A 16,831-nucleotide genomic window follows, 5' to 3' on the forward strand; every position below is an offset into this window, starting at 1 on the left:
ATTTAATATGTAGGCTAATTATTGCGAACACAGGTATTTTTACATCTAATTCTGTATACATATAGAGTTGTGACTTTCAGAGAACTGTTGGAAAACCATGAGTTAGTGTATAAAATTTGAGTGATGTCAGTTCTTCTTAACTACATAATTTTTGTACTGTAATATAACGAACCCGCCTCTGTGGTGTAGTGGTTAGCATGGTTAGCTGCCACCCCCGGAGGTCCGGGTTCGATTCCCGGCTCTGCCACGAAATTTGAAAAGTGGTACGAGGGCTGGAACGGGGTCCACTCAGCCTCGTGAGGTCAACTGAGTAGAGGTGGGTTCGATTCCCACCTCAGCCATCCTGGAAGTGGTTTTCCGTGGTTTCCCACTTCTCCTCCAGGCGAATGCCGGGATGGTACCTAACTAAAGGCCACGGCCGCTTCCTTCCCTCCTCCTTGCCTATCCCTTCCAATCTTCCCATCCCTCCACAAGGCCCCTGTTCAGCTTAGCAGGTGAGGCCACCTGGGCGAGGTACTGGTCATTTTCCCCAGTTGTATCCCCGACTAAGAGTCTGAAGCTCCAGGACACTGCCCTTGAGGCGGTAGAGGTGGGATCCCTCGCTGAGTCCGAGGGAAAAACCGAACCTGGAGGGTAAACAGATGATGATGATGATGATGATGATGAATATAACGAACATGTATAGTACTGCACAAGTACCTACTTTTTCCTGCATTTCATATATTAACTTAATTGTTTTGTATTATGTAGGCCTACTTACCGTGAATACAAATGAAATTCCCGTGTTCTTTGAAATCATTTAAGAAAAGACTAAGCAAACAATTGATAGGAAATCTCCCACTGGGCGACAGCTCTAAATACAGATCACTGTTGATTGCATGTACAGATATTTTTCCATCTAATTCTGTGAAATTATTTAATGGAGTGGTCATTGTGGGGAAAAGGCTTTGTAACATAAAAATTTGATGCAAAGAAGTGGCTGATAGAGAAATCTGAATCTGAAAGCTAGATGATGTGTAGGAAAGCAGTTCATAGATTGAACACGAGATGGCAGCAGCAAGCATTGAATGTTGTTGCTGCTTTCTTAACAGTACACACTACACAGATGCAATAGGAACGATGACTCTAACATGCCGTGAATCGGATCACTGTATCGATTCAGTAACATGAACGGAATCAAATGAATCGATTCGGTAATATGAATCGAATATCCCATCACTAATCCTCATACATCTAGGGAGTCAAGTCTCCTGTAGTTGTGATCAAGTTGTGTATAGAGTTCACACCAATTTTAATGGTTTTGGGTTCTGAAACTGGGTTGTGATGCTTCTTGTCAAGCAATTAATAAAGCAGTCTGACAATAGAAGAATGAGCTGATGAATGCTCTGTATCCATAACAAATGGATGAGCCTCTGAGATATGGTTTTATAAGTAATTCCCTCCACACCTCGTTTATGGTGTTTTCTGATATGCTATGGGAATTATATTAAGAGACCTATGAAGGATGATTACACAGTGTGATTTTCTATGGAGTTAGATATACTTGGATAGTAGTGTATAGCACCCCATTTTTGACCTGATGACATGATATGTCGTGGCATGGACCCCACAAGACACCAGAAGCATTGGGGAGAGGTGCTGGTCCATGACCACTGCACAGCCTTGCATAATGCACAGAGATAGTTGGAAGAGAGTCCAGTGTGCGCACATTCCTCTCGGCAGCATCCCAGTTGTACTCAAGAGGATCAAGGCCGGTTGACTTTGGAAGCTAGGTAAGCGTCCTCCTGTGTGTGGAGTGTTCATGGAACGAATTGGCCATAGTTCAGGAGCGATGAACCAGTGCATAGTCTTACTGTATGGATAGGTCTCCTGCAGGGTGCTGAAGACAAACTAATGCGTGGACATGATCTGACTGGGTTTCTGTTGTCTTTGTCGGTGAAGGATGTTGACAGGTGTACCACGGGCCCCATTTCATTCGATGTAAACAGGCCCAATATGAGGATACAACCACTACCACCAGTCTGAATTCTACCTGTTATGGGGTTTCTGTGGTTCACAGAGGGATTAGAAACACCTGAGTTGAATGGCTGGACAAGTAATTAACTAGAACAGAACTTAACACAACAAATTGGTAAATGTGAGGAAGATATGGAAGCTAATGGGAATGGGAAGCATTTGCTGGACTTCTGTGCTAGTATGGGTTTAGCTGTTACGAATACATTCTTCAAGCAAAAGGCTATTCACCGCTACACATGGGAGGCTAGGGGTACCAGATCCATAATAGACTATATCTTAACAGACTTCAAATTCAGGAAATCTGTTAGGAATGTACAAGTTTTCCAGGGATTTTTTAATGATACAGACCACTCTCTGATCTGTAGTGAACTAAGTATCTCTAGGCCTAGGGTAGAGAAAGTGAAATCTGTCTGCAAACGAATAAGGGTAGAAAATCTCCAGGACGAGGAAATTAGACAGAAGTACATGGATATGACTAGTGAGAAGTTTCGAACAGTAGACAGTAAGCAGGTTCAGGATGTAGAAAGTGAATGGGTGGCATACAGGGATGCTGTAGTAGAAACAGCAAGGAAATGCCTAAGAACAACTGTGTGTAAAGATGGGAAAAGGCGAACATCTTGGTGGAATGATGAAGTGAGAGCAGCTTGTAAACGTAAAAAGAAGGCTTGTCAGAAATGGCTCCAAACAAGGGCCGAGGCAGACAGGGATTTCTATGTAGATGAAAGAAACAGAGCGAAACAAATAGTTGTTGAATCCAAAAAGGTCCTGGGAAGATTTTGGTAACAACCTGGAAAGGCTTGGTCAAGCAGCAGGGAAACCTTTTTGGACAGTAATAAAGAATCTTAGGAAGGGAGGGAAAAAGGAAATGAACAGTGTTTTGAGTAATTCAGGTGAACTCATAATAGATCCCAGGGAATCACTGGAGAGGTGCAGGGAATATTTTGAACATCTTCTCAATGTAAAAGGAAATCATCCTGGTGGTGTTGTGAACAGCAAAGTTCATGGGGAGGAGGAAAATGGTGTTGGTGAAATTATGCTTGAGGAAGTGTAAAGGATGGTAAATAAACTCCATTGGCATAAGGCAGCAGGAATAGATGAAATTAGACCTGAAATGGTGAAGTATAGTGGGAAGGCAGGGATGAAATGGCTTCATAGAGTAGTAAGATTAGCATGGAGTGTTAGTAAGGTACCTTCATATTGGGCAAAAGCAGTAATTGCACCTATCTATAAGCAAGGGAACAGGAAGGATTGCAACAACTATTGAGGTATCTCATTGATTAGTATACCAGGAAAAGTATTTACTGGCATCTTGGAAGGGAGGGTGCGATCAGTTGTTGAGAGGAAGTTGGATGAAAACCAGTGTGCTTTCAGACCACAGAGAGGCTGTCAGGATCAGATTTTCAGTATGCGCTAGGTAATTGAAAAATGCTACGAGAGGAATAGGCAGTTGTGTTTATGTTTCGTAGATCTAGAGAAAGCATATGACAGGGTACCGAGGGAAAAGATGTTCGCCATACTGGGGGACTATGGAATTGAAGGTAGATTATTAACAGCAATCAAAGGCATTTATGTTGACAATTGGGCTTCAGTGAGAATTGATGGTAGAATGAGTTCTTGGTTCAGGGTACTTACAGGGGTTAGATATATAGATAGATAAAGAATGGGTGAGCCCTGCCTTCGCAGGGCTCCACACATAGGTCTGTGAAGACCCTTTCTGTCCCTTAAACGGGTTTGCCTAGTCCAGCCCTAGTGCTCCTATAAAGGATACCAGTGTCCGGATGTTGGCATTCCTGATGTCTTCCAGGCTCACGAAATGTGAGCCAAGGTATCGATGTCTAGTGCTTGCAAGAGCCTCGCACTGACATAACACATGCGCGGAGGTCTCTTCCTCCCTACCGCATCTTCTACACATCGGATTCTGACTGATTTTCATGATGTGTAGGTGTCTCTGTAAGGTATTGTTGCCTGTCAACAGTCCAACTACCATTCACATTCTGGTCCTATACAAATTTATCAGGACCTTTTTATAACTTTGGCTAGGCCCTTTGATAAGTTCACGTGCCTGCCTTGCTATGGTTAACCTCTTCCAAATGTCTAAGTGAGACTGGTTTGTACACTGGGATATTACCAGTTTCACGCTTCGGAGTGACACTCCCAGGAAGGGCTCTGGTCCTATGAAAGGACCTTTTGAGCCTTGTTTTGCTAGTTTGTCAGCTTCTTCAGGGACCCATAATAGGGTAACTGAGCTAAGTTCACACAGCTGATCTAACATCCTTTGGCATTCCCATACCATTTTTGATGTTGTTTTTAACTGCGCATAGTGCTTTAACGCTGCCTGGCTATCGCTGCAAATGGTGATGCATCTTCTATGTCCAGGCATATTCCATATATATACAGCACAGGCCAGTATTGCGTATACTTCGGCCTGGAAAACAGTAGCATATTTACCCATGGGAAGGGAGAGCCTTGTCTTAGGCCCCCAGACCCCGGCGCCTGTGCCAGTCTCTGTCCGCGAGCCATCTGTGTACCATGTACAGCCCCCAGACCTAAGACGGGCCCCAGCATCCGCGGCCCACTCCTCCTTTGTGGGTATCACCACTGTGAACTTATAATTCAAATTAAAACTAGGCTTCATCAGGTCCCTGATCATCATTGTCGTAGGGCACATCTGGTGAAGCCTTGTAAGAATAGAGGCATGACCTCTATTCGGATTCTTGAAAGACCATCCTCCGAGTGACCAGAGGCGGTAAGCACTCATTCCCGCTATTTCCTTAACATGTAAATGTAAGGGGGGAAGACCTAAGATGGCCTCCATTACACATAATGGTGTAGTATCCAGTGCCCCTGTTATTCCTAGACACGCAAGTCTTTGGACACTGTTTAACTTGGTGGTCACAGTTTTACTCTCCGAACCTGGCCACCAGACTAAAGATGCGAAGGTGATCGTGGGCCGTATAGAGCCATTGGACCACCTTAGGTCCTAGGCCCCAAGTCTTCCCGACGGCCCTGCAACAGGCCCACATAATCTTGCGAGCCTTATCCACCTTATGGTCTATTTGTTTCTTCCAACTCAGTTTTGCCTCAAGGATTACCCCTAGGTACTTAACTGAGGTTGTCTTAACTAATTTTTTCCCAAATAGGAAAGGCTCTGACAGTCTGTCTAGCCTCCTCCTCCTCCTGGTAAACACCACGAGCTCTATTCTTGTCGGGATTAACCGACAAGTCCGTGTCGTGGCACCATCTTTCCACCCTATGTAGGGAGCTCTGTACGAGCTCTGAAACCGTACTGGGGAAATTTCCCACCGCCATCAGGCTAATGTCATCTGCCTAGCCTTGGGCGTAAATTCCTCCAACATTTAACCTGGTTAGTAGTTCATCCACTACCAGACACCATAATGTTGGTGATAATACTCCTCCCTGTAGACACCCCCTGTCTATATTAGCTCTCAACATTACTGCGTTGAGGGTAAACAGAACTTGACGGCCCTGCAGTGAGGCCATAATCCATTTTATGAGCATCCTGCTCACTCCTCTTCTCTCTAGACTAAGTTCTATGGAGCCCAAAGATGTGTAGTTAAAGGCCCCTTTTATATCTAGGAATACAACCATAGCAAGTTGTTGCTGATCCAAGGCACTCTTCAGCCTAGAAACTAGCTGGTGTAGTGCCGTCTCAACCGACTTCCCTTGTTGATATGCATGTTGATGAGGATGCAGGGGACAGTCTCTTAATACTTTCTCCCTGATATGTCTATCCACCAGTCTTTCCAAGGTCTTAAGAAGAAAAGATGTTGGTATAATCCTTAGGTCTAGTATATGAAGACCTTCCGGGTTTGGGTATATACACTACCTTCACCTGACGCCACAAGGAGTACACGTACCCCATAGTGAGACAGTCTCTAAAAATTCTGACCAGGTATGGTATAAGGACCGTGTCCGCTACCTGAAGAAGTGCTGGGAAGATCCCATCCATTCCTGGGCTTTTATAAGGGGCAAAAGATTCTAATGCCCACTTCACCCTTCTTGGGGTAACAAACTCTGCGGCTTCCTTCCAGCCACTTCTATCGGGTCTGAAGGATCCGTTTGATTCTACTTCACTATTCGTGACTACTGAACCTGGAAAGTGGGCATCAAGCAATAAGTTCAGGGTCTCCCCCTCTGTGGATGTATATCCACCCGAAAGTAACTCCAATGAGCCCAGCCTTGCCCTTCCATCCAAGGTTAGAATTTTATGAAGCCTTGCCTCTTCATGTTGACTTTCAATGGAGTCACAAAACTGTCTCCAAGATTTCTTAGAAGTCTTTTTAAGACTTCTGACTTGTACTTTCTTTGTGATTTTTATAAGAATCTAAGCTTTCTTGATCCTGAAGTTCCGTGTATTTATTCCAGAGTCTTCGTGTGTGACTCCTCAGATATTAAAGATAACTGTTCCACTTGAAGCTTCCTGTTACTGTTTTTGCCTTGATGACTGGGCAGTTTAATTCATAAGAGGTAACCTGTGTCTGTGTGAGAAAGCTCACACTGAGCTCCAGCTCCTCTTTGTTCTTAATTATATTTGAGGGTCCTCCTTCCAGTCCCCTCATCACGTCCTCCCTAAAAGACGTCCAATTGGTTCGTCTAGGTTTTCTATAAGATGGGATCTCAAAGGAGCCCTCTATATGAAACACAATGTGTCTATGATCCGACAAGGAAGGCTCCAAAGAAACTTTCCAGTCTTTAAATTCTTGTATGATTCCCATGGAACCCAGGGTAAGATCTATGATCCCCTCACTCCTGTTATTGATGAAGGTAGGGGTATCACCTATGTTCATGATCTCAAGATCAGTTGTACATAGAAATTCTATGATGCTCTCCCCTTCGGTTTGTGTGTTTACTTCCCCAAATGCTGTGGTGAGCATTGGCGTCACATCCTACTATGAGGTTAAGTTCTTGTTTCCTACAGTATATCACCAGTTTCTTGAACTCCTCCGGCAGGGGTGGAGATTCAGAGTCTCCTGGGAAATATGCAGAACAGACAACCAGGTCTCTTGGCTGTCCACCCTCTTCATATCTCACTAGAACTGCTACAAGGTCTCTAGTAATGAAGCCTGGTATAGCCCAAGCGTTATGATCCTTAACTAGTATACATGCTCTAGGCTTCTCCTCCGCTACTCCACTGAATAGAGGGAAGCCTGCACATTTTAGTCCCATGATAAGCCCCTGTCTAAGCCAGGGTTCTTGTATCAGGGTGACCAAAAACCTGCCTTTCTGGATACTTCTAATAAGTACCCTAGAGGCCACTATACAATGTTGTATGTTTGCTTGTATGAAAGTAATCATTCCTTACTTTCATGCAATACTTTACCTTATGCGGTCTCCGGAACGTGCAGCTCCGTCTCCCGTGATGAATTCTGAGGCTTGGCTGGCCCCCATTCCTGTCCAGGCTCCCGCTCTTCGCCCCTGCTGGTCTCAGTGTTGTCTGTGGTGGGGTTGGTCCTCTGCTTGTCACGTTTGCCCTCCACCAAGGTGAAGGTAGCAACATGCACCCCGCAGAAGATCTTCTTCCCTACCACTTTTTCCACATCTCTGGAGTCCATGCTGACCACAAGTCGGACATCTCTCTTCTCCTCCTTGCGGTCGTAGACCCTCCAGCTGTTGGGATTTAAGCCATGGTTCTGGCATGCCAATCTTCCCAAAAGGACGTTATTGTCCTTTGGTTTTCCTGGTATCCAGACCATGACCCTCTTATAAGAAAGGAGTTTATCCATGCCCACAATTGTGAGCCTGGCTCCTTCCCACGGTTGTATAACTGTAACAAGACTAGAAAGCCATGCTACAGTCTCATCATTCTCTGCGATAATGATGACTGCACCTCTCGACAGATAGCAGTCCAGGAACTGAGGCTTAATGGGCCCCTGCTCCGGAAGTTCGTCTATCGGATTGGTGATAGCCTCCTCCACAGATTCCACCTGTTTCTCAGTTAGCTGCTGGTGAGGATATCCTACAGGCACTATGGCCATCCTGATCCCAGCTTTAGCTATCCTGGCATTCTCCACCTTGGGTTTTTTGTGGGCCTGCCGATCTTCTTCTGGGGTTGCCCCCGACAGAAGTCGTTTCTCCACTGGCGTCTTGGTGGTTGAAGTCCTCTGTGCCCTAGAAGCATAGCCCTTTTCAGGGTCCCACTTCTTGTGCCCATTGGATCCCCCCACAGTCGTCGCTGTCGTGGCAGTAGAAGGCTTCTCAGCTCCAGGAGTTAGGCCCTGTTTGGCCTGCTCCCGGGACTTTAAAGCCTTCTTATACCTCCTCTTCTCAGCGCCGGAGCGCTGTTTCTTCTTCTTCTGGTGTAGTAGATTGCCCACCTCTAGAGTGAGCTCTCTTACTGTCGAGGTCGTACTATCCGAGGGTATCTCCGAAGAGTCCCCATCGGTTGTTGCTGTACTGGTGTTTCTCTTGGAGGCTCTCCAGTTTATGGGTAGCTACGGTACTCATTTAGGTCCCACGAGTAGCTAGGGAAATATAATGTCTGCCCAGGCAGAGCCCCATATACCAGGGTAAAGCTACTTACTTCGAGAGGGCGCCAAGTATCTCGAAGGCTCCGTTCAAGATACATCTCCCATCATCGGCACGGATCGCGTTACACCTTAGGGTTGGGTGGTGCTTTAGCTTCCTCCTCCTTGTATACCGAATGGTTATCCAATAGGGCTCCATTCGGCATCTCAAGAAAGGAGCTACTTGTCTCCCTCACCACGCAGAGGATCTTCAATTGAAGAGGGTAACCTTACAATTGTAGAAGCACACACGAGGGGGCTTACAGGGGTTAGACAAGGCTGTAATCTTTCACCTTTGCTGTTTGTAGTTTACATGGATCATCTGCTGAAAGGTATAAAATGGCAGGGAGGGATTCAGTTAGATGGAAATGTAGTAAGCAGTCTGGCCTATGCTGACGACTTGGTCGTAATGACAGATTGTGCCGAAAACCCTGCAGTCTAATATCTTGGAACTTGAAAATAGGTGCAATGAGTATGGTATGAAAATTAGCCTCTTGAAGACTAAATTGATGTCAGTAGGTAAGAAATTCAACAGAATTCAATGTCAGATTGGTGATACAAAGCTACAACAGGTTGATAATTTCAAGTATTGAGGTTGTGTGTTTTCCCAGGATGGTAATATAGTAAGTGCAATTGAATCAAGCTGTCGTAAAGCTAATGCAGTGAGCTCACAGTTGCGATCAACAGTATTCTGTAAGAAGGAAGTGAGCTCCCAGACGAAACTATCTTTACATCGGTCTGTTTTCAGACCAACTTTGCTTTACGGGAGCGAAAGCTGGGTGGACTCAGGATATCTTATTCATAAGTTAGAAGTAACAGACATGAAAGTAGCAAGAATGATTGCTGGTACAAACAGGTGGGAACAATGACAGGAGGGTACTCGGAATGAGGAGATAGAGGCTAATTTAGGAATGAACTCGATGGATGAAGCTGTACGCATGAACCGGCTTCGGTGGTGGGGCCATGTGAGGCGAATGGAGGAGGATAGGTTACCTAGGAGAATAATGGACTCATCTGTGGAGGGTAAGAGAAGTAGAGATAGACCAAGATGACAATGGTTAGACTCGGTTTCTAACGATTAAAAGATAATAGGTATAGAACTGAATGAGGCCACAACACTAGTTGCCAATCGAGGATTGTGGCGACATTTAGTAAATTCACAGAGGCTTGGGGACTGAATGCTGAAAGGCATAACATTCTATAATGATAATGTATGTATGTTAAAATTGAGAGATAGGAAATGTGAATGAATAACAAACAACTAGAACACATTATTAATGAGCTTGTCAGCTCTAACAATATCAGGGACTTAGAAGTCCGAAAATCAGGTACAAAAACTTGTGATAATTACCAGGCAGTTCATTTACATGGAAAAGGGCATTATTGCTCTTGACAGGTACAGTATTTTACAAGAGCATGATTTTCTCCAAGAAATTACACTACTCAGGAGTCTGAGCTCCGAAATACCATAGTCTAGCCTCGCAGAGGGAGTCATTTTCCTTTGATACACAGAAATTATACTAGGAAACCGATTGGGTGACCTCACTTTAGAGTGTTCATCAATTACTCCACAATTACATTAACATTAAGCACTGTTCCTAAAGGGAACCAAGAGGCAGAAACAGTTACCGAATAAACAGGGAGCATAATTGCCCATACTACATGGTCTAAATGGAAAAAGAAAATGGTTGCACATAACTGGCCTTAAACAAAATGCAAGGAGGCAAAACACCTGAACATCTTATAGAAATTGTTAAAACCCTAAGTGAGCTTATGGCCAATGATACAGAGGCTAATCCTGTAGTATAAGGTGCGACTAAAGGACAAACATTTAAGACCAAGACAAGATTTACAAAATTTTGAATTTTTGAAAACTTTAGTCACCCAGTGAAAGGTTGAATGGGGAACAACAAAGGGTCATTACTCTTTGTTCCCTTACATTACATATTTCCCAGTAGGGAATAAAACCAGAGACCTCATACTTGCCAAAAATTCTACATTGAAACCCAGTTTACAAAATTACATTAAAAGAAAGAGGTTGAAACCTTCCCATCAAACTACCCGCAGGAGTGATCAGATGTCTAGGTAAAATCTGCCATTACCTTGTGCCGCTGGATCTTCCTCACGCAGGGCTCGCCCCTGCCTTCCTTAGGTCAAGTCGCATTCCCAAGCACTGGAGCAATTAAGACAAGATGGCCCTAAAGTGCCCTGCTTTTATAGTTCCATAAGGGGAAGCTTCCAGTACGCTTTTCTGATAGGCTGGATTTCTGTACACACCTACGGTTTTAATTGGCTAAGAGAACATATTTCTATGATAGGTAGATTATAATCGAGGAGGAACCAGCTGAAGGGTTGACAACTTCGGTACATAAAACAAATCCTCAGAACCAGATTTACCAATTACAAAATGCCCTATTAAGTAGTTACAAATTGATGGTCTAGCCATCTAACGGTAGACGACAAAATCTTTGGAAGTTTATATACAAGTTCACGTCCATTGCCATAGATGGCCTTAAAGAAGGCTTGCAGTTTAAATAGCCGGGGAAGGTGTACCCCTGGTACCCTACCCTCTTGATAAAGAGGGCTTCTGTGCCTCATATTCTTCAGTGCTCTCCCTAGGAACTTTTTAATGTGCGCACCGTCCTGCTGTTTTTGCAGATCGCCCAGCTAACATAACCTAAATGTGTGCTCGTTACATAATATTAATACATATTTGAGTCATTGTGTGCTCCAGATTAAAATGATAAATCATTATTGTCAGCATAATTGCATCAATTACATCCGAGTTTAAATGTTTAGCTTGACTGTTGCGTAATGTCATCTGGGAGCGGTATCTTCATTAGCATGGAATCGCATGCGAGCACTCGATTTCGAATGACATCACAAACCTGTATGGCTCTCCACAGCAACTGGGTAGTAAGCCCCCCATGTTTCATGATTATGAATGAGAAGTTCAAAATACTCTGTTATGTCTAGTTTGTGATAATAACACAAAAAATAGTTCGATTTTGCAATCAATACCTATCCAATAATATTGTTAATGCCCTCAGGGGAATAAATTGAAATTTTATCCGCTGACAAAAATTTCTGGAGAGAACACTGTTCTTGGTCATGCACTCATACACTACCTTGGTATGTACCAACTGGTACCTTGACTTATCCATCTAGATGGCATTTTACCATGTCTCAAGAGTCCAATGGCAGTGTCCCCTTGCCCAAGTCAATTATGTGTCTTATGATGTGAAGTAAGCATATTTACGCTTGTATGTCATATTTTGAGGAGATGGATCTGGATGGTATGGTTGCTGACACTTTGTTGTTGTCCAGTGAGAGTGATGTGATGCACTGCAGCCTGCTTATCTATTCTTACCACCCAAGCTAGTTGACAGTGACCCTCGTCATCAATACATTGCACATTGTGGTAACGGTGGTTTAACCTGAATCCACGTACTCTGGTTCACTTTTGACATGTGATGTGGAAAGCCCTTTGCCTGCATGATTTAAGAGATCGAACGGCCCATATTTATGGCAATGGAAATGTGGCTGCGATCAAATTCGCTGAGATGTTGTGTCTAACCCACCTGTGTTCCGTTGTTACACTACCAGTACATGGCCTCCCGACATTGTAGTCATCTTCCACGCTGTACTACTGTATTGTGTTCACTTAGTTGATCACAGCATCTTTACTCTGAAATGGCAGTTACCTCTAAATTAATTACTCATCAGTGTATACTTGCCAGATAGTGAATGCCAATGATGATGATTATGATGAGAATTAGCAATGAAGGATAATTATTCCACCACTGATTTATATTTATATCTGTATAATGAACACTAAACTCTCTTCAGCTTGATGTATAATACTGTAGTTCATATTTATGTTGATTTTGTTCATTTATGATAGCTGTTTTGTCTTTTCAGGGTGTGGAGTATGTGTTTGGTATCGTGGGGATTCCTGTGATAGAGCTGAGTATGGCCTTACAACAGGCTGGCCTGCAATATGTAGGAATGAGGAATGAGCAAGCTGCCTGCTATGCTGCCCAAGCTGTGGGTTATCTTACTAAGCGGCCAGGCGTGTGCCTCGTTGTGTCTGGACCTGGACTACTTCATGTTACTGGTGGCATGGCCAATGCCCAGATCAACTGTTGGTTAGTTGCTCTGTAATATGGAGAACTATACATCATAATATTCAATACGGAAAATTAAAAAAAATAAAAAATAAAAATGAGCAGTTGAAGAATTAATGTATAAATGTTAGTTCTAGAGAACAAAATGTTATTTGTGTGTTTTCATATTTGCCTTATTTGCATAGTTCTTATGCCAGGTTGTTGCCTTCCTTGCTCTTCATTAGCATGGCTAAGTGGCCTGGATGGTAGAGCGCTGGCTTTCTGAAGCCAAGCTTGTAGTTACGATCCTATCCCAATTCAGTCCAGTGGTATTTGAAGGTGCTTGAATACAGCAGCCTGTTGTCAGTAGATTTACCAACAAAACAAATTTCTGGCCACCTTGGTGTCTTCAAAAGTCATAAGAATAGTTAGTGGGTTGTTAAATCACCACTGCCACCACCACCACCACCACCACCACCACCACCACCACCACCACCACCACCACAGCATTTTCTAGGATTGCTGAAGCCACCCTGGCTCATTTTGGATTTTAGGCAGAGGTTTAAGGTAAAAGATCCTTCCTGCCACCACATGATTTTTTCAAGTGAAAATCCAACTCAGGATTGAACCTCAGCTGTAATAATAATAATAATAATAATAATAATAATAATAATAATAATAATAATAATAATAATAATAATAATCGTGGCGTAGGGATGAGGCTATCCCTTCGCCCAGTGATAAACCACTGCAATCAGTCACCTGAGTATTGGCGGGAAAACCGTAACTATTCGGGTAAGGAGGTAATCCCTGCCTGCAGCCGGAGAACATCTTGAGGCCCTCCAGGGCTAACAACCTTGGTTGTATTCAGAATGAGCAATTTGCTCCAAGCTAAGCTAAAGCTTCTCAAGCATGATAGTAAAACAAAGACATGAAGTTAATACCCCAGGTGGCAACTTTTCAAAGAAATCCACTGTCGCCGACAAGCGACACATGCATCCTGTTCGGATTCTTGGGGGGGGGTGCAACATTATGCTAAAGACGAGTCAGAGCGTCTTGGAAATCCTGGACAGTCACGAAAGCTGAAACCCATATGTAAGACTTTTTTGGCAACATTCAACACAAACAGTCTAATACAAACTGGTAAGATGAAACAGCTGACCAATGCCCTCCTCGAAAATAAAATCGCATTAATGGCTCTGCAAGAAACTCGCTTCAGTGACGAAGATACGTTTCAGTCTAAAGGGTATTGGTTCTTCAAGAGCAAATCCCATAAGAGAGTAATGAAAAACACCCCTATCTTCGGTACAGCTTTTGCTGTCAACACCAGAATCCTTAGGTCAGTCTCAAATTTTGAAGCTGTCAATGATAGGTTATGCCTATTATCCCTGCGGTGTGCAAATAAAACATACACTAGTCAATGCACATGCTTCAAGTTGTTGACAAAACAAAAAAGACCTGGAAGACACAGATAGATTCTGGAACAGGGGTTTCCAATTAGTAAGGACTCGAGGGCCACATTGGAAACCTTAGGTATGATCGTGGGCCGCACTTTAATATTAGGCCAATTTTCATAAAATTCTACAAATAGAACAGAGGTACCAGTATGAAATAATTTTCATAGTTCAATTGAAATGAAGGTTTGATAATTTTAATTGCATAAAACACTATTGTACATCAACATAAAGGAGTGAAATTAAAAATTAACACTATTATACCCAGGGCAATTGAATTCTGAAGAAGAGTACCCAACAATGACAGTACATTTGAATTAATATTTGACGAATTGCAAACTGAAAAAAAATACCTTAAGAATAACTGAAATGAATAATGTAGTCAAAACAAAACTTAAATAAGCATAATTTAGTGGTTGATCAGCTGCATCTACCTCCAGCTTTGTTGCTAATCTCAAAAGACCACGAACCTACTACGCTGGCGTAGCAGGGGGAGAGGTGATTCTCCCACGTGGCGCGTCCCAGGTGGCGGATAGGGGGGTCCTAACTGGCTTGCCGACGGACTTGAGGGAAATAAAACACCTCTTGCGGACCAAACACACAACCCCCTGTGGGTGGGGGACGCAGACGAAGAATACACCCACGGTATCCCCTGCCTGTCGTAAGAGGCCACTAAAGGGGGCGACCAAGGGGGTGGTTGGATTAGAATCATGAAACTACTTGTGATTAGTACCACCACACGGGGAACACCATGGGTCGCTATTATTTGCGCGTATTACTACGTTAGGTACGAAATAGGTTTGTGATTTGTAGCAATCAGGAGCACCGTGCGGTCATGTTTTTACGGTACCTGTGATTAGTAGCACTATGTGAGCAACACCAGGGTTCTGGCTTGCCTATGATTAGTACCCACTGTATAAGGAACACCACGGAATAGTACGAGTCCCTGTGGTTAGTACAGTTACATGATGAAAACCATAGGTTTGCATTGCCTGTAAATGGCGCCGCTATGTGTGAAACACCATAGGTCTGTATTACCTGTGTGAATTTCATTACCTGTGAGTAGTGCCATAATGTGTGGAATACCGCGAGTCTACGATACTGTTGAGTAGTATCGCACCATGTCAAATACCATGGTTCTACGTTCCAAGCGATAAGTACCATTATGAGAGGCCGATAACCTAAATTTTGGACTCCTTTAGCTTACAAGCATCATTGATGCAGTATTGAGCTACGGAAGCAGTCCCTTGGTCAGTATTACTCTTGTTCTCCGTCAGTTTCTGAGTCTGAGACATTGCAGGTCGGATCCACTGATTGTTTTAACTTCATATCCATCTGTTCATTTTTTGTTCTCACGTTTTGAATTCTGGTCAGTGGAGGATTTTGGATTTTTATTTTGTTGCATTTCGTACCATCAGGGGCCGATGACCTAGATGTTAGGCCCCTTAAAACAACAAGCATCATCATCATCATCATCATCATCAATCTCAAAAGATGCAGCAAGGAAGAATCTAAAAGTCGACTTCTGTATTGATTTTTAATGAATTTCATAGATGAAAAAACACTTACACATATTTCTGTGCTCCCAAATATTGAAATAATTTTTAGTCCACATTGTCTTAACTTTGGGTATTTTTCGTTGGGTAGCAGTTTAAAAAACGTGATCCTTTTCTTGTATTGTCTGTAGGAACGTATCGGCTTGTATATCGCACAGCTCAAGTTGTAGTTTTGGTTCTTGTTCTTCGATTGCAGCACCAAGAGTATTCATGTAAAATTGTATACTGCTTTTCAGAATTTCAGTTTCCTTGAATCCTGTGTTGGAGTCTTCGATGATCTCTTGAATGTGTGAACTGAAATCTGAAAAATGTATGGTTTCTTAGTCCTTCTCCGCCGCTAATTATAGACAGCAGGGGAAATGAGTCAATTCATTGTTTTCTAAAGAATGTTTGAAAATTTTCAATTTGTTTCGAAATCCATTTACAGTTCCCACCATTCCTGACACCTCATGGTTTCTTCCTTGAAGATTCAGTTTGAAGGCATTAAGGTAATTTGTCATATCTGTTAGGAAAGCTAACTGCTTTAAAAACTCTGGGCTTTGAATTTTCTCTTCTAGTTCTGAGGTATCTGACGATAAAAACTTATTAAGAAATTCGGGGATTTCGTTGCGAACTGCAAAAAAAAAAAAAAACAACGTTGAAGGCACTTTCCTTCACTCAGCCACATTACATGGTTGTACAGCAGCAAGTCTCCATATTCTGCGTCAATTTCCAGCAAAAACTGTTATTTGAATTTTCTATGCAAAATGGTTCGATTTCCACCTCTTAACATATTAATAATTGTAACCACAAGTTCAAAAACTTCCATTTTCTTAATTGATTTCCCACACAACACTCCCTGGTGAATGAGAGAGTGGATCATTGGATGTGTTACGCCATTTTCTTTTAGCAATCCCGTCAGTCCTGTCTTCACCCCTGTCATTGCTGGCGCTCCGTCTGTCACAATGGCTGAACATTTTCTAAAGCCTCCAACTCTATTGAGAGTTCTTTTAACAGCATCATCAATGTCCCTCCCTTTTGTTGTTCCTTGAAGAGAGCAGACATCAAATAGCTCCTCTTTACTACTGAAGTCTTCGAAGATGGTGCATACAAATATTAGTCGCTGACTGATCAGTGCTTTCATCAAGACATAGCGAGAAATATGTGCTTTTCTTAACCAATTTAATGAGCGCATT

General features: G+C 43.0%; 1 protein-coding gene across 2 annotated transcripts in view; it reads left to right on the top strand.

The window, feature by feature from the left end:
- The window catches only part of Hacl (2-hydroxyacyl-CoA lyase), a 115,181-nt gene that overhangs the window by 22,996 nt on the left and 75,354 nt on the right, over positions 1-16,831 (top strand). For both annotated transcript variants that reach the window (XM_067136416.2, XM_067136417.2), the window contains exon 2: positions 12,462-12,688. In XM_067136416.2, the coding sequence (XP_066992517.2) occupies positions 12,462-12,688 (227 nt within the window). The remainder of the gene's footprint in view (positions 1-12,461; positions 12,689-16,831) is intronic.

This window comes from Anabrus simplex, chromosome 1 (genome assembly GCF_040414725.1).
Source record: "Anabrus simplex isolate iqAnaSimp1 chromosome 1, ASM4041472v1, whole genome shotgun sequence".
Classification (NCBI taxonomy): domain Eukaryota; kingdom Metazoa; phylum Arthropoda; class Insecta; order Orthoptera; family Tettigoniidae; genus Anabrus; species Anabrus simplex.